This window comes from Cervus canadensis, chromosome 3 (assembly GCF_019320065.1).
Source record: "Cervus canadensis isolate Bull #8, Minnesota chromosome 3, ASM1932006v1, whole genome shotgun sequence".
NCBI classification, from domain to species: Eukaryota; Metazoa; Chordata; class Mammalia; order Artiodactyla; family Cervidae; genus Cervus; species Cervus canadensis.
The window spans coordinates 37,554,791-37,581,730 of NC_057388.1; the positions used below are offsets into that span (position 1 = coordinate 37,554,791).

At 34.2% G+C, this 26,940-nt stretch overlaps 1 protein-coding gene across 1 annotated transcript in view; it reads left to right on the plus strand.

The window, feature by feature from the left end:
• Window positions 1–26,940, plus strand: part of SEMA3C (semaphorin 3C) — a 204,603-nt gene that overhangs the window by 111,304 nt on the left and 66,359 nt on the right. The window contains exons 3-8 of the mRNA XM_043462920.1: window positions 543–703; window positions 3,395–3,457; window positions 11,491–11,610; window positions 20,263–20,353; window positions 24,329–24,448; window positions 25,834–25,976. Of these exons, the coding sequence (XP_043318855.1) occupies window positions 543–703; window positions 3,395–3,457; window positions 11,491–11,610; window positions 20,263–20,353; window positions 24,329–24,448; window positions 25,834–25,976 (698 nt within the window). The remainder of the gene's footprint in view (window positions 1–542; window positions 704–3,394; window positions 3,458–11,490; window positions 11,611–20,262; window positions 20,354–24,328; window positions 24,449–25,833; window positions 25,977–26,940) is intronic.

A 26,940-nucleotide genomic window follows, 5' to 3' on the forward strand; every position in this document is an offset into this window, starting at 1 on the left:
AATGAACATGTGTCACTGACCATTGAGATACTGAAAATCTAAAAATTCAGAACATTTGAAAATTCATGTTTTTCTTTTGATACATATGTACATGATGAATGTTTAAAGTTGGAAATAACAGCCCTAAAGAGATGAACATATTGAATCCAACAATAAAACATTAAGAGAAGCTAGGAAGACATTTACACTGTTGTTGCTTTTGTTTTTGTTCAGTCTACTCAATTGTTTTTGATTGATTTATCTTAACTAGTTTTGAGCCGATGAGAAACTAAAAAACTGAGTTAAGATCTTATGAAATGTGTATAATTTTGTAATCAAGTAATACTACTATAAACTTTAACATTGCATTTCTTGATTTATGTTTTAATTCAGCATAAAGGCAATAAATTAAAAAAATCCAGTAAGATAACTGTTTTAAAATTAATTTGTTGTAAGAGGAAAATATATCTTGACTTTTTTTGTAAATATTTCAGTAAGATAATTTTCATTTAAATAATAAGATCAAGATTCTCAATTTTTACTTGTGGTGTTCACCATTTCAGAGCTTCGAGAAACCAAGACATCTGAATACTTCAGCCTATCCCAACACCCTTTAGACTACAGGATATTATTAATGGATGAAGATCAGGACCGGATGTACGTGGGCAGCAAAGATCACATTCTTTCCTTGAATATTAACAACATAAGTCAAGAACCTTTGAGTGTAAGTTTATCATTTTCATGAGGGCAGTGCTGAATTCCTAGATGCCTTGTTCTTTAAAAATTTCACATATGACAAAAAAATTATGAATTTCATTAGAACAGGCCAAATTTCAATAAGTAGTTGAAAGTTGGTACTTATTTCAAGGACTGAAAATATAATAAATTCAGTTCTCCATGTCTACTTTCATAGTTTTTAACCATCTAAAACTTGAAACTAAGTGAGAAAATACTTCCCGTGTATACATACATCAAAAGCAAAAAAGAGAAGCATGGAGTATAGCATGAAAAATGGTTAGTTTAAAGGATAGCTTACCTTGTCATCTGTATGTAGTCTAAGACAGCCTTGAAAGGAACACAATTATTAAATTCACTGTTTTTTGTTTTTATTTTTAAATTCACTGTTCTGTGAACAAGTGTGGCCTGTACGGCAGGGATTAGAACTGCATGGGTCCACTTATGTGCAGATTTTTGAGGGTTATAAATACTACATATTACATAGTTGATTGAATCTTTAGATGTGGAATTGGAATATAAGGTCAGTGTCCCTAACCAGCAAGTTGTTCAAGGGTTAACTATTTCACTATATTAGATTGGTGTAAATGTAATTGTGGTTTCAGAATATGAATTTTAAATTATTAAAAATAGGTTCCAACACATCTTTATTAATCAAAATAGGAACCATTACAATCAACACATTTTTACCAACAAGAAGTAAATTTATTTTTGTAGCATAAAAACCTCTGCTTCAGGATTTAACAAAGTTCAGGATTTAAACAAACATTTTCTGCCTCCTGCTGGTTGTAGAAGCATTTTCCATACAAAAAGTTGTCTAGATGCTTGAAGAAGTTGTAGTCAGTTGATGAGAGATCAGGTAAATATGGCAGATGAGGCAAAACTTTGTAGCCCACTTCATTCAACTTTTGAAGCATTGGTTGTGTGACATGGTCAGGCATTGTTGTGGAGAAGAATTGGGCCTTTTCTTTGACCAATGTCGGCTGCAGGAGTTGAGGTTTTCAGTGCATCTCATCGATTTGCTGAGCATATTTCTCACATGTATTAGTTTTGCCAGGATTCAGAAGGCTGTAGTGGATCAGACCAGAAGCAGACTACCAGTGACCATGACCTTTTTTTTTTTTTTTGGTGAAAGTTTGGCTTTAGGAAGTGCTTTGGAGCTTCTTCTCAGTCCAACTACTGAGCAAGTCATCACCGGTTGTCATATAAAACCCACTTTTCATCGCAGGTTGCAATCTTATCAAGAAATGATTTGTTGTTGCACAGAAGAGAAGATGACACTTCAAGACGATTTTTTTGATTTGCGGTGAGGTCACGAGGCACCCTCAGGCTTTTTCACCTTTCCAGTTTGCTTCAAATGCCAGACAACCTTAGAATGATCGACATTGAGTTCTTCAGCAACTTCTTATGTACTTGTAAGAAGATTCCCTTCAATGTTGGCTCTCAGTTGGTCACTGTCAATTTGCAATGATGACTCTCAATTGGTAGTTGTCAACTTGCGATGGCCAGGCCCCATGCTCCTCATCTTCAAGGCTCTCATCCCCTTTGCAGAAATACTTGAACCACCCCTGTGCTGTATGCTCATTAGCAGTTCCTGGGCCAAATGCATTGTTGATGTTGCAAGTTGTTTCTGCTGCTTTACAATTGATTTTGAAATTTAATAAGAAAATCACTCAAATTTGCTTTTTGTCTAATATTATTTCCGTAGTCTGCTATTGCTGCTAAGTCGCTTCAGTCATGTCCAACTCTGTGCAACCCCATAGACAGCAGCTCACCAGACTCCTCTGTCCCTGGGATTCTCCAGGCAAGAATACTGGCAAGAATACTGCCATCTCCTTCTCCATTCCATTGTCTAAAATACATATAAAATAAAAAGTAAATAATAAGTCATTCGCAAAAAGAAACCCATAAAACAAAAATGTGTATTAAAATGTACAATATATCCACATTTATTTATGAATATATTCTGATGTTAAACAGCAGATTTCAACAGTGCAAAACCGCAATTACTTCTGCACCAATCTAAATATTTCACAGCAAGGAAATAAAATGAGGTTCATTGGAGTAAAGAAATAAAAGTAGATTAATTATAAATTTGTTACAATAAGGAGACTTCTGAATTTATTATTTTAACATGACAATTAAAAAAAAAGTCATCCCCACCAGCCCTAATCCAAGGCTACAACAACTTAGAATGCTGTCACAGTATGTCAGAGAGAGTCCTTATTTGAGTCATTTTAGCTGTTGAAGTACCTAGTTTCAGGTAAATCTACCAGCCTAGCTGTGTGGTTTACTGAAAAAAATGAGATAGCAATATGAACATAAATTCACTGTCATATGACCAGTTGTAAAAAGTGTATTGTAAATCAGAAGGAGGGAAATACACATTATACTGTGCATATTAATAATTTCCTTATTTGAAAAATTGTACTATTAGTAAATGGGCACTTATCATAGAAAGACTTGTTAAAGGAAAAATTCATGGAAGAAACAAAAACATAATTGCTAGAATAAAGTAATAAAGCCTTCATTAACTTGAGTTCATAAATGAAAGAAGAATTTTGAAATTTAAGTATAGAAATAACTTTAAAATAATCTGTTAGCATAAAGTAAATGAAGAACATTGGGCTGTCATATGTACAAATGAGATTATGCAACCTTTGTTTTCCTTTCTGAGCAGGTTTTCTGGCCAGCGTCTGCAATCAAAGTCGAAGAGTGCAAAATGGCTGGCAAAGATCCCACAGTGAGTGCTTAAAAAAAATCCAAAACTTAAATATTTGGTCTTTGAATTCATGTATTTTGAGTGCAGCCAAGAGTGAGACAAAGGGTGTTGGTGTTCTGAATCCTCTGCAGGACATATGGTAAAAAATGTAAATTCAAAGTAATTGGAACTCTTAAACACTGTAACTTAGGAATTCCTGACTGGGTAAAAATTTCCTGCTTTGCTTTTATTATTGCACCCTGACACTTTTCATGATGGATTTTAGTAATAACCCCTGTTCAAAGTGGATTCAACCTGCAGAATTCTCAGCATGCTGCTAAAATAATGATAATTCAAGTGTCTGGAGTGGCTCCCAGATACAATGTGGGCTTTTCCCAAGAAAGATTCTCGGCAAAGGGTTATGGTTAGCCAGCACATTCCAGAGGTATAAATCACCAGAAATGACTGGTATCTTTGTTAATTAAAAATAACCACAGAAACAAAAATCAAAACGGATATAAGCATAAGTAAGTGTTCAGTGTACAACACTTTTACAAAATGTATTCCTTTAGGTGAGATTTCATATAGAGGGTCAAGAAATAAATCTATATTTATTTCTACAAATAGCTTGCTGAAATGGACATATTAAATTATTCTTGAATATTATTTTAAAAATGGAGCAACTCTTTAAGTACACAAGTCATTTAATGGGTTTTGTTGGGTTTTTTTTGTTTGTTTGCTAATATTTGCCATGCTTGCAGCATTTAAGATCTGTTTGCCACATTTAGCGTTTATAATGAAGCTTATATTCATTTTACCTCTTGTCTCAGACTTCTTCCTTGTGGAAGAAGAAGTGTGGAACTTAAACTTTTATATTTATTGATTCAGTTTAGGTATCAATACGAGGTTCTGAAAAAGCCTGCCGTGAGGCAGGACCACAGAAGATCTTCAGGTATTACTAGATGGTGTTTTGGCAAGAGTGCTTATCAGGAGTGACTCAGCTCAGGGTTTTATTGTTTCAGTTTCTTAATTCACCTTAAAGAGAAAATTCAAAATGGACAGGAGCTCACTGGGGCATATTTGCTACCCACAGGATTTGTGGACCACAGTCAAAAAGGAAAAAACCCAGAAAAATGTGAAAGAAACATTCAAAAGAGTATATTGCCGTTGCCCTCTAAGAAACCAATAGTAGAATTAAGCTTAATGTTGTGAAAAAAGAACTTTTTTTTTGGTTCCCTGAAGCTATTATTCCAATAATTTTGTATGAAGTAAACTATTTTCTTTTAATTCTCTAATGTAGAGATTTTTCCCACAGATGCATATATGAACATGTCTCACCTTTTGTCACAATAATATCCTGCAGCTACAGTTACTGTATTTAACTGTTCTTTGTTCAATTTTTTTTTCCATTCATACAAACTGCCACAGGCAGAATGTATAGAATTTAGATTCCTTTGCACATGCTCTTTCCAAAAAATGTTGTTGATTTTCTTAAGGATCTTAGCCAAGTCATTTGATTCCTTTCTCCCTTTGACAAGGTAGAAATGCTCTACTATTTGCTTTCTTATAATTAAAGGTCTTTAGATGAAGCCATTAATACATGCTTATGTTTTTACATAATTTTATCATGGTGTGATATCATCCATGGATATCTTTATGTTTTGCCAGACATCCAATTAATATATATAGCAGAGGTAACTGGTAGAGAGTTGGAGGAGAGCCAACACTGTTGGATTCTAGGAAATAAAACTCAAACTAAATTTCAAATGTATGTTCTGTTTTTTGCAAGAGAAGAGAATGTTGACAAATTCATCTCACTTAATACGTGTGAGGTTCTTAAAAACAATTTTTTTTAGTCAAGATACTAGCAGTAGAAGAATGATAGCTAAATAGAAGTTCTGTAGAACAAACAATGTATTTTAATTATACTTCTCATGAAACCAAATATTTAAGAATCTTTTGGATCTTTTGAAATAAATATCATCTAATTACTTGATATTTCATTTTTTTAAATGCAGGAACTGATTATTTTAATTTGTACAAATCAGTTAGATATTGTGAAGAAACCAGAGGTGATTAAAGTGGAATTCCTACCTTTATGAGCCTTTACAGTATACTAGAGATGAGGAGACATATATACAGTAATTATCAACTAATATTTGCCAATACCTGATAGAATGGGCCGGGTGCTATTCTAAGTGTTTTATTTTAATCCTTGTGACAGTGCTATAAGATGGACCTTGTCATCATCCTCATTTTTAAGATAGATAAACCGAATCACTGAGAGAATGAGGAATTTACCCAAAGCTGCACTACTAGGTGAGAGGCCTCTGTCTGGCTCAAGCACATATGGCTCTAGATCTTTTGCTCTTAGTTGATGAAACATGCCGCCTCTCCAGGGAGATTATGATAAACGCTAAGTATACACACAAAAGACAAAGAAAAATTCATTGCAGGTGGGGTATTTATGAAAAATTTGATAGCTTTGGTGGCAGCTACGTTAGGTCTTATCTTAACTTTTCCCCTGGACTGCATCACGCCAGGCTTCCCTGACCTTCACCATCTCCAGAACTTGCTCAAACTCATGTCCTTTGAGTCGGTGATGCCATCCAACCATCTCATCCTCTGTCATCCCCTTCTACCTTCAATCTTTCCCAACATCAGGGTTTTTTCTAATAAGTCAGCTCTCCACATCAGGTGGCCTAAGTATTGGAACTTCAGCTTCAGTATCAGTCCTACCAATGAATATTCAGGATTGATTTCTTTAGGATTGACTGTTTTGATCTCCTTGCAGTCCGAGGGACTCTCAAGCATCTTATTCAGCACCGAAGTTCAAAAGCATCAATTCTTCAGCTCTTAGCCTTCTTTATAGTCCAACTCTTACATCCAAACATGACTACTGGATAAACCATAACTTTGACTATACAGACCTTTGTCAGCAAAGTAATGTCTCTGCTTTTTAATATGCTGTCTAGGTTTGTCATAACTGTTCTTCCAAGGAGAAATTACCTTCCCATCTTTTTAGCCTGGGAATCATCTGCCCACTCTTTCAAATGACAGTTCAGATGTCACTTCTCTGGAGAATCTTCTCTTACCACTGAGAACTGGGCTAGCTGCCCCTCCCTGCATGTGCACTTGAAACCCTCTAGAACTTATTTCACTGCACTTTTAGTGGTTGGAAATGCCAGGTAGTAAGTGTCATTATCTCTAGTGCCCAGATCTGTATCTAGGCACTTCATGAAATTTCTGGAAAAAACAGAAATGGAAGCAGTAAGCATGGTAATCTATTCCAAGTCATTGTCTCAGGTTGGGAGTAGGACATAGTAGATAAAGAGCTATTAATGCCTTTAGATTACTAAATTTATAAATTCATTATGTATAATTTTAAAAATATATGGTGGTTAAATTAATGTTTTACTTAAAAATATTATGTTAGTTTTCTACTAAAAAAAGCATAACCTAGTAACAGATTTCCTACTTTTATAGCAATCAAAAAGCGTACAAACATCCTTCTTTATATTTTTTACTTGTATCAAATTTTAATTGAAATTATGAAAATAATGCTCATTCATTAGAAAATAATTCAATATAATTTGAAATTTGACCCCAGGTAATATCATAATAATACTGTATCATAAACTAATGTTTATAAATAAAATAAAATATCATGGTAGCAATATAGCTTATTTTCTACCTCAGCTAAAGAGAGTATAACTTACCTCCCAATATCCCTTTCTGCCTCTATTTATTTACATTCCTACATGCTCCATTTATTTCCAAATGTTGATATTTTATGAATACTATAAATAAATTGAGCCCTGAACAATAGCACATGCTGTCAAACATATCCAATGAGATAGGATATAATGAATGTGCTAAGTAAATACTGTAAGAGATCATTAAAAAATTAAGCAGGGTTACATATATTTAGACCTATATACATTACATATACACAATGTCAAACTTGATTTATTAATTGTAGGATATCAATTTCCATGTTTCTGTGACCAGAGGACCCTAAACTACTTGAAAATGTATTTTCTTTAGGAATACATATATCCAAGTACCTTGATACATTTTCCAGACCAAGAAGAAAAAATGTAGTATGGATCATGAAGAGTCAATATTTTTAAAGCCCTATTAATCTGAGTTCCAAGACATATTTTTTTAAAAACATCTATTTTAAAGTTATACACTTAATACCTGTTCAACACAGAAATCTTTGAAGGCCCAGAAGAGCTCATAGAGAGCAACAAAAAACAGTGTCTGGTTACCTCTTTGTGCCTCATTTTTCTTATCTGTATAATAGATAAAACCTACCTTATTGAGTTACTAAGGGGATTAGTGAATTAACATTTGCAGAGAGCTTAGAACAGTACATAGCACATAGTTAGCACACACTGTTAAATCAATAAAATAAATTATACTACCCAAACTTAGTAACTTAAAAATTTGAGGTATAGTCTTCCAGCATTTTAGTATAGGTCATATGTGTGTATATATATATGTGTGTGTGTGTGTATATGTATATATATACATAAAATGGTATATTCTCCATTATGTTAGAAGCTTCATTTTTCATTTAGCTTTATACCTTGAAATAGTTTTGAAAGAGAATTAAGCAATAAAAAGAAAGCATCCACAGTATTGACTTTCCCTAACGTCTCATTCCACTGACCTTTTATGGATGTCTATTGTGGTCAGGACCTGTACTAAACTTTATGCAAGACAATTTCTATCCACTACACAGGGTTTGTACTGACAGTTGAAACTGAAAATATATATGAAAACAAGTGATACCTCACGTTGGGTGTATTTATTATGTGCCACACACTGTTCCAAGTGCTTTAGTGGTATACTGCTTTCAACAAATATTATCATCACCATTTGCAGAGAAGAAGATTGATGCACAGAGAGGCTAAGTGCGTATCTCAAGCTCAAACAGCTGGTAAAAGACAAAATCAGAGTTTGAACCTAAATCATCTGGCTCTGAGAATTCACGCTCTGCTGCCCTTCATCCTATGGCTCAGTGATAGTCCAGTTCTAATTGCCTCTCTAGCTTCATCACATAGGAATCCTCTCTACCCTCTAGGCACTGTTCTCCAACTAAAGCCTGCACTGTCATGCCTTCAGGTTTTCTTTTTGTTCATGCTATTTTCTGTTGGAATGTCCCTTTCTTCTGCTTTTGCCTGTGAAAATCTGTAGCTTATTCTGCAAACTGCAGCTCAGATGACATTCACTCTCAAACCTTTATACCCAGTTCAGTATTACTCATTTTCTCTTCTTTCCTTGTATAGCACATTTTGAGAAAAATAACCTTATAGCATCTGCTACTGCCTGATGTATATGCTCTCCTTGCCCTGAACATGGGGATTGAATCTATTTATTTCAGTGTTGCTAGCACCATGTATAATGCTTACACAGAATGAGTTCAGTAAACACATATTTTCTGGATGGAATTGACACGACTGCAGTGGTCTAGTTCAGAAATAATGTGGATAGAAACTAAGTGCAATGGAAACGGAAAGGACCTAGAAAATGATTTTCAACAATTAAAGAGACTGATTTATTTTTCCCTTTATATTTTTCCCTTTGAAGAGGGTCTGGAAGAGCACAGTAACGCATCATCAGATAGTATGGGAATTTGCCTTCATGGTTGAAGTTCAGTCACTCAATCGTGTCTGATTCTTTGGGACCCCATAGACTGTAGCCCACCAGGCTCCTCTGTCCATGGAATTCTCCAAGCAAGAATAACGGAGTGGGTAGCCATTTCCTTGTCCAGGGAATCTCTCTGACGTAGGGCTCAAACCTGGGTCTTCTGCTGCAGGGACTCTTTACCATATGTGCCGCCAGGGAGGCCTGTGGTGCTTCATGGTAGAGGACGACCATATTTAAGACGTATTCAAATTCATACCTGAGTTACTTATTAAACCCAGAGCACTTCCTTTAACCTTTTGGGGGACTCAATTTCCTCATCACTAAAATGAGGCTCATGTTTTAATTGGAACACTGCTGGGAAGATTAAAAACAACATCAAAAGATTAAGAGCTCTGTAAATATTATAACTGTTATAAAAGCTTCATCTAACAACTGGGGTTCTTACCAAATGGCAAGTTATAAAGTAGTTAAAAGTACAAGATTCAATGTTAAACGCATCTGTGTTTGAAAATCTGCTTTACCTATTTCCAGCTATATGACCTTAGGCAAGTTAACCAAACAAGATCTAAACTTCGTGCTTCTAAAAGGGGTTGAGTTGAAAACCTGAGTGAATATACATAGTTTGCTCAATAAATGTGATCTCTAAAGGTAAAATATCAATCTTCCTGGAAAGTAAAAGAGGTTAAATATATAAAATGATTGTTCTCGTGTCTAGCACATAATAAATTTTCCAAAAATAGTAGCCATCATAAAGATATACATAACATATATGTAGACATAAACATATACATGAAACAAGTATAATCTGTATTTGAGGTGTAAAAGAGATATTAGTGACTTCTTCCTTTATCCCAATGCCAATAATTCATAATGGAAAAATCTGCAAACCTCAAGATGAAACAGACATAACCTCTTATTAATAGAATTGAATCAAATTCATGTTTTACAGGAAAATATTATTTACAGAATCCCAGAATGACTGAACTTGGATGTGAAAAAAAATAAACATAAGTCTCGTTGCTCACATATACCTTTAAACATAGACATACTGTATATACACCATACTTCATCTATGATTTTTCTCCAGAGAAACACATTTCAACTGCAGTGTATAGTCAGTTTCTAGGCACCTCTATAAACAGGTGTCAAGATACAATGACACTATATATTTAACAAAAATTCTTAATGTCTTAAAAATAAAGAATATAGTCTGCTCTGTGAGGTTAAGTTTATTTAACAGCAGAGTTGGTGATTGATTATTTAATAATAAAAATCCATAACAGAAACATATATTTATGTATACAATTACTACATATGAAAATAAGCATATATTTGCTGTCAAGTAATAATGAGTATAAAAGGAGAAAATGATGAGAAAATATAAAATAATATTGACTTTAAATTAAATTTTGGCAAAATTTTTTAAACTTTTTAATAATATAAATAATGTGCATTATAAAATATTAGTAAAGTTTGTGGTACCTAGAAGAGAAAAAAATACACTGTATGAACACCCATCAGAAAACCACTGAGTCTGACATATTTCTTTATAAAAATGTTTTTCTCTAATGTGTAATATTATTAAATATTGCTAGAACAATGACTTTGTGAAGGGAACAATATTTAGCCTGAGGCTTGATTAATGTGTACTCAGCAAAGGATAGTGACTCTGTAAGTATAGAACATGCAATGGTTAATTCAGTCACGGAGCTCTGCATTTGGTGCTGACCATATTTATGTATTTCTACAAGGTCATAATTAGCTTATAATCACCATAATCATTTTGCATTTCATTGAGTGAATAAATGACAGCCTTTCCAATGGTTGGACTGGAGCAGGTGAGAAAGGAGTTTTGGGAAAGAGGAAAGCATTTTAGAGGACCAAGAGCAGAGAGATCATGATTCGGTTATTTTCATAGAAAGTGACAATGCTGGCATTGTGTAACATTTGTCTCATTCACCCCATTATGAAGGCTAATAGTGCCTTTGCCACTGTAACTAGTGATAACACCATGGACCTTCTATAAGCACAATTCATTCACAACATGCTTTATATAACATGGGTGAGTGTGTGTGTGTGTAATGTTTTGAGGAAAAATTGAGAAACAGTTTGGTATACTTTTCAATTTCTAAGCTTTCTCAGATAAAGAGTAAGTTCATAAAATTTCAGAACATAAAGACATACCCAATATAAAAAATATTGAAATATGAGAGAGACATATCATTTTACTCATTCTCTGTTAGACAACCTTCCTCCTAAAATACACCATGGAATAAACAAGAGAACTCTTGTTATCTCCTAACTAATTAAAAAGTTAGGGCATAAAGAAAAAAGTGTAGCAAAGTGTCACAGTAATACTTAGAAATAGCGGTAAAAGTCATTGGGTTTCTAACTGCTCAGTTTTCCTTTTCTTTTAGCATGGCTGCGGGAACTTTGTCCGTGTAATTCAGGCCTTCAACCGCACGCATTTGTATGTCTGTGGGAGTGGTGCTTTCAGCCCAGTCTGTGCTTATTTGAACAGAGGGAGGAGATCAGAGGTAAGTGTAACAATTATTCATTCTTATTTTGATGTCATTGTCAAAGATTTCTTAAAACAGTAAAAACTTGGAAATATAATTAGTGGCCATAAAAAATTTCAAGCCCTTTAAACACAAAATATGCTTGGTTCCTATTTGCCAGGTTACTTCAAGTGTAGCCTTTTCCCTTCAACTCAGTGTACAAGCGGCAGAAAATAAAGGAGGTGGTGTGATTTCATAATTACTCAGAGTGTAAGACGTTGATAATATTTGATCCCAAAGTGGGATGTTTACAAGTGGTTCAAGATGATATGAAATATTAAAATTCTTAAAGTAAAGCTTTGCTTCTTAGAGGAGTACAGTTGTCTGCGTTGAGCTTGTCATTAGAACCACAGGTCTGTGATCAGTTGATTAAATAAACTACTTCCTCAGACATCTGCAGTCTGTCAGACACTCCACTGAGAACGGTGTGCAGTCACTGTACAGGCCAGTGATCGCATAGCACTTTGCAGAGCACAGATTTTTAAATAAAATCATTTTCCCATGTACAAATTGCCCAACATACACTTCAAGCCTTAATTGGAAAGTCAGTCCAAAAAAATAATCTCCTTTGGAAAACCAGCATGAAACAAATTTTAATCACTTTACTAAATAAGAACTACTTCAGTCTCAGTTCAAAAGATCTGTTTCAAAGGGGAAGCATTTCCATTAATTAATCTCTTTAAATAATATCTTAAGAGCATATTTAAGTGTGAAAAGGGTTATAAAATTTTAAGCTTTATATGTTTTACTTAATAGCTTAAGTCAGTGTTTTTCCACATCATATTTACATATCTATAATATGTAAGTAATAATACAGATACAAAATGCACAGTTTTATCAAACACCTAGTGTATTTGTTTTATTTAGTTTAGAATAAAAGGCCATGATGCAGAACATTGTATTTTGAGAGAGTTCTATTTATTCATCACTAACATTGTATGTTGTAGTAATCAGAGGCAGTACTTACTGCTAACATCCTCTTTGTACTAAGATACGGCATGTTTCTTGTACTTGAAACCACTTTGAAAATGAAGGTTAGGGTAGCACTTTCATTAAGTATTACATTTAATTTCTGTGACACTGTCCACCACCTTTTTACCTGTCTGTCTAATAGCAATTTGTTGGTCCTCAAAGGATATTATATAACCCTCTTGACATTTGGAACATCACATAGTTTTATTAGACTCTATGGCCCTTCCATTGTATTGTGAAACTGAGTCAGTGCTTTCCTAGAGCCTTCAGTGATGCTTCTCAAAGAGTCTACAGTTCTTGCTACATAGATTCCTAACATGGTTCTTCTCTTTTATCCACTGTCTTCTGTTCCTGGAAAAAAAATAAAGCAACACAAGTAAATGATGACTTTAAATAATGAATAAAACATTAATAAAAAACAGTTGGTTAATTTTGCTGTGCAGTCTTAGAATGTTACGTTTCATCTCTGGTTGATTTTATCAGATGCATCCATAACATCAGTTCTCGTAAGTGAATACTGTTTAAGCCCCTGATGCTGCAACTCATCAATCAGACAACTTTGACTGATCAAGAATATCACAGGCATTCAATTTATTCCTTGTGGTTTTTAAAGCAAATTAATCACCAAACTTTTCTATTTATTCATCTTACTGTAGTTTTTCTCATGTCAGAAGAATAGCTGTGCATTTTTCTTACCAATAAAGTTACTTAATCTTTAGCCTTCATCACTGTTTTGCATCTTCTTTCCTTTCCCCTGCATTTACGCTTTTTTTCTTCTTTAACAATAGGTTTCCCTTCCTGTGACTTTTTTCAACCCTCTCCTTTCACTCTCTTTTACTTTATCACAAAACTTTTTGGACTAGTAAACTACTTTTCAGCTTTTATATTCCTATTTTCCCTATCTTGCATTAAACCTTCCTAATCTGAATTTAATTTTCACCTACTAATTAAAACTCTTTCCAAACAACCAGGACTCTCAGTGATCATATTGACTTCCCTAATCAGCATGCTTTCTCCTAGACCAGTCTACAATATGCAGTGCCCTCTATTTTTCAGCACCTTTATTGACATCTTTGGCCATGGAATATTTTGCTATGCCTTTTTTCCTGATCTTTCACCATGTATTGTCTTTCTGGTCCTATTTTTTCCTCTTGTCGATTCAGTCTACAAAGATGTATTCATTTAATAAGAGTAATGGCAGAAAAAAATCATGTCAGAACTTGTAAGCTACCTTTTAGATACTGATCTTTGTCTTGTGTCAAAGGAGAAGCTGAAACTGAAATAATCTCAAGCATGAAGTATCATGAACAGATCTGTGCTGTCACTTTTATTTTGTGTTACATTGACTCTTCTGTTGTTTATTTTGTTTGTTAGCCTGGATATGTTTCTTTTGAGTCTGAGATGCTATTGAAAGATACGAGTAGAAATATCAAGTAGGCAACTGAGTATAAAGTTGGCTATATAAATGTTTGAGTAATTATCTTATAGGAGTAACTGAAGCCCAAACAAAGTGTAAGTTAATCGTGTAGGAAGATTACAGTGTGAAAAGAGAAGAGTAACTATGATTGAGACTTGAGGATCTTCTAAATTTAAATAGCCATATGGAGGGAAAGGAATCTCCAAAAAAAAACTAAGGAACTAGAGAAGGAGATGAAAAAGAAACAAGCATGTGTTGGTGCTGAGAATAAAGACAAGTCATTATAAAAAGATACAAGTGAGCAACAATCCCAAATACCATTGAGATCCAAGAAAGAAGTCTAAAAATATAAGTGCTGAATTGTATACATGATAGGCATCAGGGATCTTGTCAAAATGATTTTCAATATAGCAACTGAGGTTGGATGCCCAACTGAAATGGATTGAGAAGAAAGTAAGAAGTCAGAAATGATGATGAATGTGTTAGTCTCTAAGAAATGTGATTCTCGAGGAGAATAATGTTTAAGAACTGAAGGAGTTGTTGAAATGATATTGTAAAGGATCCAGTTAATAAAATTAGAGAAAGAGTAAGGCTAATGGAAAGTATACCTAAGTATGCTTAAGAAGACTGAATAAGATAGGATCTAAAACATTGGTGAAAGGATTGGCCTTAGAGTGAGAGAAATATTTCCTCTCAGGTATTAGTGGATGCATTAGTGTATAGGTTTTGGTAGTGTATGTATTTGGTGGTGATGAAGATGTCTCAAGATGTCTCCTTTAAGGACTTCACTTTCTCAACAACATGCCAATCATATGAGCTGAGAATAAATTAGGAGATTTGACAATAGTGGCATTGGTTTGAAGTTATTAATGGAAGAACCAGTTGGCATAGTACCTTTGGAAGATACATGAAGTGTAGAGGATTCATTTTAAGTTGATGATCACAAATCTGTACTATGTTGAATGTACCTTGTTGGATCACCTTTTGCAAAATGCTTAGAAGTTTGGAGGCAAATATGAAGAAAGTAGATAGACATGTGTTTACAGGTTGCGGGTGCAATGAAAAATCACAGAATGAAGGAAATTAACACTTTTGCAAAAAAAAAATTAAGATTAAAAAACATGGACCATAAACTGGTTATGAGAAAGCAAGAAGGGAGAAGAAAGATGAATTGTAAAAAATAGAGTTCTTAGGAGATGAGTTTGAAGAATTGTTGCAGGATGCTTGAATTAGTGACTATTTGGGTCTACCACATACTTTCCTGGTGATGACAAGATTTATACTCTACTGTGTGAGCCCAGCAAGGCTGTGCAATGGAGAAAGAAGTCAGTGGAGAACAAGTGATACCTACACAATCTCCTCAATTCCTGCATTGACAACTATCACTATTACCATCAAGTCGGTATATGACTCTGGCTACACATACAGGTTTACTAAATTTTATTTTTTCCAGCAAGCTTATCATTATTTGTTTAAAGAGCAATCCAAGTCTATACCTCAACCACTAATGATGAAGAAGCTGAAGCTGAACAGTTTATGAAGATGTACAAAACCTTCTAAAACTAACCCCAAAAAAGATGTCCTTTTCATCATAGGGGATTAGAATTTAAAAGTAGGATGTCAAAGATACCTCGAGTAATAGGCAAGTTTGGCTTTGGAGTACAAAATGAAGCAGGGCAAAGGTTAACAGAGTTTTGCCAAGAGAACACACTGGTCATAGCAAACAACCTCTTCCAGCAATGCGAGAGACGACTCTACATGTGGACGTCACCAGATGGTCAACAGTGAAATCAGATTGATTGTATTCTTTGCAGCCAAAGATGGAGAAGCTCTATACAGTCAGCAAAAACAAGACCAGAGGCTGACTGGCTCTGATCATGAACACCTTATTGGAAAATTCAGCCTTAAATAGAAGAAAGTAGGAACCACTAGACCATTCAGGTATGACCTGAATCAAATCCCTCATGATTATACAGTGGAGGGAACAAATAGATTCAAAGGATTAGATCAGGTAGACAGACTGCCTGAAGAACTGTGGACAGAGGTTTGTAATATTACTTAGTAGATGATGACCAGAACCATTCACAAGAAAGAGAAATGCAAGAAGGCAAATTGGTTGTCTGAGGAGGCCTTATAAATAGCTGAGAAAAGAAGAGAAACTAAAGGCAAAAGAGGAAAGCAAAGATATACCCAACTGAGTGCAGGGTTCCAGAGAACAGCAGGGAGAGATAAGAAAGCCTTCTTAAGTGAGCAATGCAGAGAAATAGAGGAAAACAATAGAATGGTAAAGACTAGACTTCAAGAAAATTAGAGATACTAAGGGAACATTTCATGCAAAGATGGGCGCAATAAAGGAGAGAAATGTTATGAAGATGCAGAAGATATTAAGAAGAGGTGGCAAGAATACACAGAAGAACTATACAAAAAAGATCTTATTAACCCAGATAACCACAATGGTGTGATCACTCACCTAGAGCCAGACCTCCTGGAGTGCAAAGTCAAGTAGGCCTTAGGAAGCATCACTGCGACCCAAGCTAGTGGAGGTGATGGAATTCCAGCTAAGCTATTTAAAATTCTAAAGGTGAGGTTGTAAAAGTACTGCACTCAGTATGCCAGCAAATTTGGAAAATTCAGCAGTGGTCACAGGACTGGAAAAGGTTGGTTTTCATTCCAATCCCAAAGAAAGGCAATGCCAAAGATTGTTCAGAGTACCATATAGTTGTGCTCATTTCACATGCTAGCAAAATAATGCTCAAAATCCTTCAAGCTAGGCTTCAACAGTGTGTGAACTGAGAAGTTCCAGTTATACAAACTGGATTTAGAAAAGGCAGAAGAACCTGAGATCAAATTGTCAACATTTGCTGAATCATAGAAAAAGCAAGGGCATTCCAGAAAGACATCTACTTCTCCTTCATTGACTACACTAAAGCCTCGAACTGTCAGATCAGATCAGGTCAGTCGATCAGTTGTGTCTAACTCTTTGCCACTCCATGGACTGCAGCACAGCAGGCTTCCCTGTCCATCACCAACTCCTGGAGCTTACACAAACTCATCTCCATCGCATCAGTGATGCCATCCAACCATCTCATCCTCTGTCATCTGCTTCTCCCTCCTTCAGTCTTTCCCAGCATCAGGGTCTTTTCCAATGAGTCAGTTCTTTGCATCAGGTGGCCAAAGTATTGGAGTTTCAGCTTTAGCATCAGTCCTTCCAGTGAATATTCAGGACTGATTTTCTTTAGGATTGACTGGTTGGATCTCCTTGTGGTCTAAGGCACTCTTAAGAGTCTTCTCCAACACCACAGTTCAAAGCATCAATTCTTGAGCGCTCAGCTTTCTTTATAATGCAACTGTCACATCCATACATAAGTGTAGATCATAACAAACTGGAAAATTCTTAAAGAGATGGAAATCCCCAACCACCTTACCTGCCTCCTGAGAAACCTTTGTGCAGATCAAGAAGCAACAATTAGAACCTGACATGGAACAAGCAATTGCTTCAAAATTGGGAAAGGAGTACATCTAACCTATATATTGTCACCCTGCTTATTTAGCTTCTTTGCAGAGTGAATCATGAAAAATGCTGGGCTAGATGACTTACAAACTGGAATCCAGTTTGCTGGGGGAAATATCAACAACTTCAGGTACGCAGACGATACCACTCTAATGGCAGAGAGTGAAGAGAAACTAAAGAGCCTGTTGATGAGGGTGAAAGAGGAAAGTGAAACAGCTGGCTTAAAACTTAACATTCAAAATAATGAATATCAAGGCATCTGGTCCCATCACTTCATGGTGAAATAGTGACAGAGTTTATTTTCTTGGGCTCCAAAATCACTGCAGACTGTGACTATAGCCACAAAATTAAAAGACGCTTGCTCATTGGAAGAAAAGCTTTGACAAACCTAGATAGCTTATTAAAAAGCAGAAACATCACTTTGCTGACAAAGTTCCTTATAGTCAAAGCTATGGTTTTCCCAGTAGTCATGTACAGATGTGAGAGCTGGACCATAAAGAAGACTGAGCACCAAAGAACTGATGCTTTCAAATTGTGGGGCTGGAGGAGTCTTGAGAGTTGCTTGTACAGCACAGAGATGAAACAAGTCAATTCTAAAGGAAATCAACCCTGACTGTTCATTGGAAGGACTGATGCTGAAGCTGAAACTCCAATACTTTGGCCATCTGATGCAGAGAGCCAGGTCATTGGAAAAGACCCTGATGCTGGAAAAGACTGAGGGCAAGAGGAGAAAGGGGTGTAGAGAAATGAGACGGTTGGATGGCATCAGCAACTCAGTGGATATGAGTTTGAGCAAACTCAGCGAGATGGTGAAGGACAGGGAAGCCTGTTGTGCTGGAGTTCGTGGGGTTGCAAAGAGTCAGATGTAGCAACTGAACAACAACACTGTATAAACGATGCCCTTGTGGAGAACAGACATGACTGAATTTTGCTTTTGTCACTGTTTATCTATGTGTGATCTTGGAAAAGCCATATTTTCCTCATCTTTGGAGCTAATCCATGAGGAGCATTGTGTTATAGGAACTGTCTAGGCTAGAACACTGTGATCCTTTTGAGGCTCTATGATTTCCCATTACCTCAGAGATTTCCTGCAGTACGTTAAGCTCAGTATAGCAAAAATGAAATAGTTTTTCTTTAAAGAGTCAAAACTTCAGAATCAACTTTGTTTTCTTCATCTTCTTGACCTATATCCAATTAGTTATTGATTGTCAAGCTCTATCTATTTTCACTTTACATATCTTCTCATATCTTTACCACTCTTAATGCTAACCAATGAGATCCTAGCATGTCAGATTATTATTCCCTAATTCCTGGACTACTGACTTGAGAACAAATTTATTTTCTGAATTCAGTGTCTGTTTTTATAACCACCATTCTCAGTCTTCTTAAAGAACAAGATAGGGTCCAATCTTCTTAAAACAATATTTTGATCCTTTTATTCCATACTCAAAAATGTTGAGCTTGCATTTTCTTTGGGATAATTTTGGAAAACAGCTTAATAATTAAGGTCTTCCATCATCTAATACAACCTACAATGTGATCATTTTTTTCTTTGAATTTTAGTAGTAGCTTTTACTAACTTTATATAAGTGAAAAGATAAGTATACCAACAAAATGCTCCCTCTCAGTGAAGCTACACTGACCATTGTATTTCTAATTGAACCCACTGCCCCATTCCCTGCTTAAATTTTCTCTGAAGCTCTGAATACCATCTAACATACTCAATATTTTGAATGTTTATTCTTTTTATATTCTATATTTCCATTCTCTACCTTTGGTATATAAGTTACCTACAGTAAGAATTTTTGTCTATTTTGTTCACTCTGTCCCCAGTGTTTTTTCAGTGTTAGGCACATAGTGGATGCTTGTTAAATTTTTGTTAAGTAAGTGAATGAGTAAATGAAGCATTTTAAACTAAATTATGAATTATTTTGTTAAATCTAGTACAATGCTTTCTGTAACAAAGTGGTAACGTAAAATTTTATATTTAAAAAAGATCTTGATTATTTTGGAAGTATCATAAACCTTATACACATTGTTTCTCTGTGAACAGTTTTCTTCTTTTGGCCAGTGTTCAACATATCTAGTTCAGGTTTACAATGATCCTTGATTTCCAAGTGTTATTTTTTTTTTTTTTAGTACAGTTGCTTCACCATGTTAGTTTCTGCTGTGCAATAAGTGAATCAGCTTAAGCAGACACATATCCCCTCCTTCTTCACCCCCATCGCACCCAACTGGGTCATGACCGAGCCCAGGCTGAGCCTTCTGCGTTCTATAGCAGGTCCTCACTAGCTTTCTCTTTTACATGTGGCAATTTATATATGTCAATCCTAGTCTCCCAGTTTGTCTCACCTTCCCCTTCCCCCTGTGTCTGCATGTCCATTCTCTACATCTGCATCTGTATTCTTACACTGGAATAGGTTTATCTGTACCATTTTTCTAAGCCAAGTGTTTTTTATTGATGTTGATCTGAGAACTTGTTGGATTAACTTTATGGGGAGTATAATAGGATGAGAACAGAACTTGACCTGCTAAGGTTAGTTTATAACTTGCAGATGCATTCTTCATATAGGCCAAGAAAACTTTAATATAGTAAAATTGGGAAGGCATAAGCAACCAAGTAGAGGTGTGTTATTCATGATGATGCTTTGTTTTATGAAAGAACAATTGGTTAACTGAGATAAAGTAATTTATTTATTTTTTTGCATTTTCAATTTTATCTATAATAAAGGACCAAGTTTTCATGATTGACTCCAAGTGTGAATCTGGAAAAGGACGCTGCTCTTTCAACCCCAATGTGAACACAGTGTCTGTTATGATCAGTAAGTGGAAAATAAAAGTGGAGGTTTAAAAAAGGAAATTAAAGAAAATAAATACATTATACCATATGTCTATTTTGAATAGTTGTGTGGATGATAGTACATGAGTAAAATAATAGAAAGCAAGCTGTGAGAAATTCTAATTTCTTATTTCCAATAATATTCTTGAGTAAATGATAGCCATGTTTTTTTTCCATCTAATATGACTACTGTCATCATAGAGTAAGTCAACCATTTAAAAAGTGTATGTATGTATACATATGTTAATAAATACTGTTGTATGCATACATATATCAATATATATTAGGAAGCAAATTTCAGTGTAGTTGTTATTTTGTGTATTCTCTTTTTCTGATGTTTTAGTTATCATTTACAAACAATTAAAACTGGTATTTCTTTCATGTGAAGAAATAGCAAAGTGCATATGTTAGCCAAGTACATTCTCTACAAAATGTCTAGAAGTTCCCATACAAAAAACAGGTACTAGTAAAATCACTTTTTTATTTCCTCATATTTTGTAAATTATATCAGTTAAGAATCAGGCCCAATTGCTCCCTGCTACACACATAAACAAATCAATGTACTTGAGTCTCAGTCATCAGTGCCTATCTATAATTCACTTGAAAGACATTCTAAAATATGTCTTAAGACATATTAGAATATGTAATTAAGACACTTCTGGAATACGTCTGACTTAATATTAGTTGACTATAAGACAAATCTTACATTTCAGTATGCCAATTATATAGTAAAAGCTTTTTCCTTTTTGTTTCTCTATGTTTTGCCAGTGGTAAAATCGCATCATTTAACAAAAGAACAGGTGGGAAAATAATTACTGTGTTCAACAGACTTTGTTTTCATTCATTTAAAAAGGCAACTCATCTTTCTTTCTCAGATCTGGAAACTAAATTAAGATAAGTACTCCAGCATTGACTGAAATGTGAACTTGGAAATTATCCAGTAAATTATTTCCGTATAGTCATTCAGATTGGTCAGGGAGGAAATGAAAATGTATCATTAGGACAAAAAATTAGAAAGCTTGGAAACTACAGGATATCTAATTAGGTCTGATGCAGAGTTTTTTCAAATACGTTTCTAAATATTATTTAATAGAAGCAATGTCTCAGAAAGTATTTGCCTTTAGAAACTATGATTTGTATACTACTAGATAAATATAAAAAGTTTTCACTTATCTCAAGTTAAATGCTATGAATTTCTATTCAAAATTATTGTTAACACTGATACTATAATTTTATTTCATCAAGTATTATTTAGAACAAAAAAGAGTTAAAGTAAGGCATTATAAATTTTTCTGTTAAACTATGATAAGTCATGTAATAGTTTTGCCCTTAGAGAATTGGATTCATTTACAAAATGAAGATTGTAATTAGTCTTCATTTATCAAAGACTTTGATTCCTAGGCTCATGTTCTTATACTATACTTTTTAATATTTTGATTGACATGATTTTTACTATCAAAGAAAATCATTAAACAATTTGCTTAACTTAGCTGAAACTAAAAAGAGCATGAAGTTTTATAACCTTATATTTATCATTTTATTTATTCCATTGATTATCTCTGTAATACTATCTCCAATATTGTGCATTTCATTTGTGTAGCCATCTCACTTTGCCATTTGATGTTTTATCATTTCTGTTCAATTGCAATGCACTATATAACTTGGTTAAAATATTAAAGTGCCAAGAAATGTTGAGAATTAGAAGAATTTAAAATTTCACAATATAGCGTGGCATCTGACCCAATGTGCTAGTGTTCTTTTGCTATTTTTAGTAATTGTTGTAGCACATGGAAGTCAGATGACATCTCTTATTAAGGAACCTATCCAAAACCTCTTGAGATATTTTTTAGTCAGTGGAAGTACAACTGGAAATCAAAATATTTTTGGATTAAAGTTTAAGAGGAGCAAGTTTATCTTTGCATAAACCTTACAATGAAATTCTGGAAAAAAAAATTTTCTACTCTTAAAATTATTTCCAAAGTGACATTAATTAACTATTTCTACACAAAATAAAGCAGAAACTTTATTATCTTAACTTGCTGTTAAAATTACTGAGAATTTATGACAGGAAATGAAGCCAATTAGCCATCTAATTCTTTTTAAATAATCTTATCATTTTTATTTCTTTATTTTTAATTGGAGGAAAATTGCTTTACAATGTTGTGTTGGTTTCTGCCATACAACACAGATCAGCCATCTAATTCTTTTGTCGTGTCTGTTGTTTAGTCACTTAGTCATATCCAACTCTTTTGTGACCCCATTGATTGCAGCCCTTGAGGTGCCTCTGTCAGTGGGATTTCCCACACAAGAATACTGGTGTAGGTTGCCATTTCCTTTTCCAGGAAATCTTCCCAACCCGGGGATCAAACCCAATTCTCCTGCATTGGCAGGTGGATTCTTTACCACTGAGCCACCCTTTGTTTAAGACATAACTAAAAAAGTGGTATGCAGTAGGATTAAAATCAGTCCTCTCCACAATACACCATGCTCTGAGAGTCCTTTTTTCTTCCTTCCTGTAAATGGATATGAGATTATAATTCAGAGCTGTGCTAATAAATCTATTGAATATCAGAAATGTATAACCTACTCTTTGGGGGCATAATTGGGTGTAACAAAGCTGTGAAATAATTAATTACAAAGTTATCTCAATTTAACAGTCATTGTATCTACAGAATACTTGCATAGATACTTCACAAATGTTCACAAAATTGTAAAGAAACTTAATTCCTCAAAATCCTTTCATACACCTTTTTTTTGTTGTCTCCCTATAATCTGTTCCCATGGACTTCAGCTCTCTACTAGGAAGCAGAAAAGGCAACACAATGCCTGACATACCCACTTGCTAACTGGTAGGGGTCCAGTTTGTGACCTGGTGAGCACATATTGAAAACATTCCATTCTTCATTCTATCCTAATCCAACTGGTATTGCTTATTACTAAACAGTGAGCTTAGAATGCTTTAAAATGTTTCAGTTCTGTCAAAATGACCACAATCTGAAGTGGCCAGGGGAGTAATTCTAGAACATCAGATGCCTGATAGGTTGGTGGGCCAAACCTGATAAACTTTATTATTTTTTCAACTTAACTATTGTTTTCTACAAAAAAGTCACACATACCAATTTGCTATTTACTCTCCTTACTTGACTAAAAATTAATGTAGATGTTAACAAAGAAGCAAAATATTGAATGTTATGCACATACAGATTAAGATATCTTATTTTGTCAATAAAAATGATAAATGAATTCAATCTTAAAATATCTTTTTTCTTGACTTTAAATTTTATTTTATATTAGTTAATATGCTAAGCTATAGATGGCTTATTAAAATTGTATTATATTATTAACATAATGTTAATATGTTATGTGTTACAATTGATAAAGTAGCATTTTGTTTACCTTATAGAAACCTTCTAGCCTCAAAGAACAAAACATATACTTTTAATGATGAAATTGTGTTAATCATAGAGTTTTTAATATTCAGCAAGACTGATCTGATCATAATCCAGTTCCCGTAGAAGATTGAGATTCAGGGTGCTAAATGACTTATCCCTAATTTCCAGTTTGTTAATTCCTGCCAGAATTGGAAGTCAAGTTTTCTGATTCTTAGAGTATGTTTTTACTTATTAAAAAAGTAATAAGTAAGCCATTTCTTTATTTTTATTCCTATATTATTTCTGCTATTACTGATACACACTATATGAACATAGGCATTTAGTATAGCTAAGTCAGACAGAGGAATTTCATCTCTATATAGGAAATGTTGTTTTGATCATTATATGTGAGACCAGATTAAACTTTATCCAATTTTTTTTTATTTGGTGGACAATGGAAAGCAATTAGCAACTTAAACACTTACACACTCATGTAATATATGTCATGATCTAATAAGCAGATTTTAAAAATACCCTTTAAAACATTTGCTTTGCTTTTAATTTTGTTGATGTTTGCTTTTTCATAGATGAAGAGCTTTTCTCTGGAATGTATATAGATTTCATGGGGACAGATGCAGCTATTTTTCGAAGTTTAACCAAGAGGAATGCAGTCAGAACTGATCAACACAATTCCAAATGGCTAAGTGGTAAAATAACAGTTTATCCATTTTTTGAGAATCAGACTTTAAACTACTTTGTTTAATTTTATAATGAAAACTGCATTAAAATTGTTAAAAAATTATGAGTAACAACAGTTTTGTACTCTGTGATTTTAAATATTTAGGCTACATAAATGAATGAAATGATCCATGTTTCATATTATAACTCTTTATTAACAATTATGGAATTATCATAGGATATATTAATAATAAAATCACAGTGATATTCATCACATGTGCCTATAGACAAGAATCTTCTCCAATTGTTTAATTGTAACATATTACACTGAAGTGTCATTTATTCATTTGGTCTGCTTGTATATTTTAATGCCAAATCTAAAATTTTTCCTAAATTTATGACAGATATAATGAGTAGGGTTTATTTAGAAACTCTTCCTAATTATTTTATGCTTAGATTCTAAAGCTATAAAGGTGGTATATATTATTTTTTTTCACAAATTGACCAATACTTTATGGAAACTATAATTATGATAATTTTATTATATTCAGATGTTTCTAATTTGGGGGGTCACATGGAATTCACGTGATGAAAAGTGCTTATTTGACTTTAATGTACAATTCCAAAAAGTTGCTATTGTTTAGAGGAGGAGGAAACTGCTAAGATCTTTGTCGTTTCACCCTGGGGATAGTTTAAACTGACCTTAAATTTGGCAATTCACTCAACATTGCACAGTTAAGCGTGAATCACTGTAGTTGAGCATCCTATTTCACTGATAGACCAGCAAAAGAAAGCATCAATTGTCCATTTACGTCTTCAAATTTTTCCTCCAGTACATCTGGAAATAGAGTATTCTAAAGGTTGTTTTGTTCTTGAAATAAGGAATCCTTCTATGTCTTCAAATGACTGCATTTTTTGTCTTGAAAAGTTTCTCCTTCATTTCATATGCTGTATTTTAAGAAAAATGTGTTTTTCAGATCTTGGACTCTGAACTTTTCATTCTGCCTCAGTGAATGTGAATTTATATGCACTAGATTGAAAGCCACACATTTAAAAACAAACTTTTTTTTCTGTGAAATGGCTATCAAATCCCATGGGAAATAGCTGGTAGAAAACTTCAATTTTTGAAAACTCATCAAGGCACAGATTTGGCAATCACTGTACTTTCAGAATGTATTGCAGACAGAGTGGAATAGTTTAAACTGTAATGTTATAGCTGTACTTTGTGGCACTTGACATTCCAAATGCGGTGTGTTTAGTGAATATAATTAATTGCTTTTAGACTTTTGCCTATGAGTGTTGAATTGTTCCTTTATACCAAAGATGGAGGAAGCACGTGCCTGTGGTCCACATGGATGGAGAGTAGAAGGGTTTTCATCATGACTATACATATCATCTTTGTATTTTTTTCTAGAACCTATGTTTGTGGATGCACATGTCATACCAGATGGCACTGATCCAAACGATGCTAAGGTGTATTTCTTCTTCAAAGAGAAGCTGGCTGACAATAGCAGAAGTACAAAACAGATTCATTCCATGACTGCTAGGATATGTCCCGTAAGTGTTAAAGTGGTTCTCATTTGAAGAAAGAGTAAGAAATTCACATTTTATAAGCACATTTTCTTTTTCCAAAAGTTTATCTTCCTACTTTTTATTATCTACTATTACCAATTAATAAAATATTAAAAGGATACATTTAGACTTAATGTTTTTTTCACATTAGTCATATGAGATAAACATACTGTTTCAGTAAAAGATCAATCCAAGGAAATAGCTTGGTCATGGTTTTATAAAAATTAGAAGTTTTTAATAATTTTGCTTATGCATTTAATGTATTAGTATTAAAAACAAATTGCTAAGTTGTATACTATAGAAAGAAATAGAGCAGTTCTTCTGAATACAGCAAAACAACAGTAAAAGACAAATATTGAGGAATTGTCTACAATCGTGAAATTAAGAAATGCTTAATTAAAATACAGTTCTAATTTCAAACAGGGATCAAAATGTTCTTCTTAATCAACAGTAAGTATACATGTTGTTGTTGTTGTTTAGTTGCTAAGTCATGTCCAACTCTTTTGCGACCCTATGGACTATAGCCAGGTTCCTCTGTACATGGAATTTCCCAGGCAAAAATACTGGAGTGCGTAGCCCTTTCCTTCTCCAGGGGATCTTCCCCACCCAGGGATCAAACCCTAGTCTCCTGCATTGGCAGACAGGTTCTTTACCACCGAGGTACCTGGGAAGCCCATGACTCAAAAGAACTCATGATGTCTTCTCACATAGGAGTATTACAGGCTTGTCCTGATGTATTTATGATTAGCATCTTTTGTACACAAGCATTTCTTAAAGCATGTAATGTTTAAAGTAGTATAACTTAAAGTGCTGCAATATTCCACTGATTGTGGAACTCATCTGCTTCTCAGTCACTTGGAACAAAGTGGTAAGACCACTTGCTGAGGAAAAAGGCTTCAGGGTATACAGAAAAAAATGTTATCAATAGAGGCTATTTGTGAATGATCCA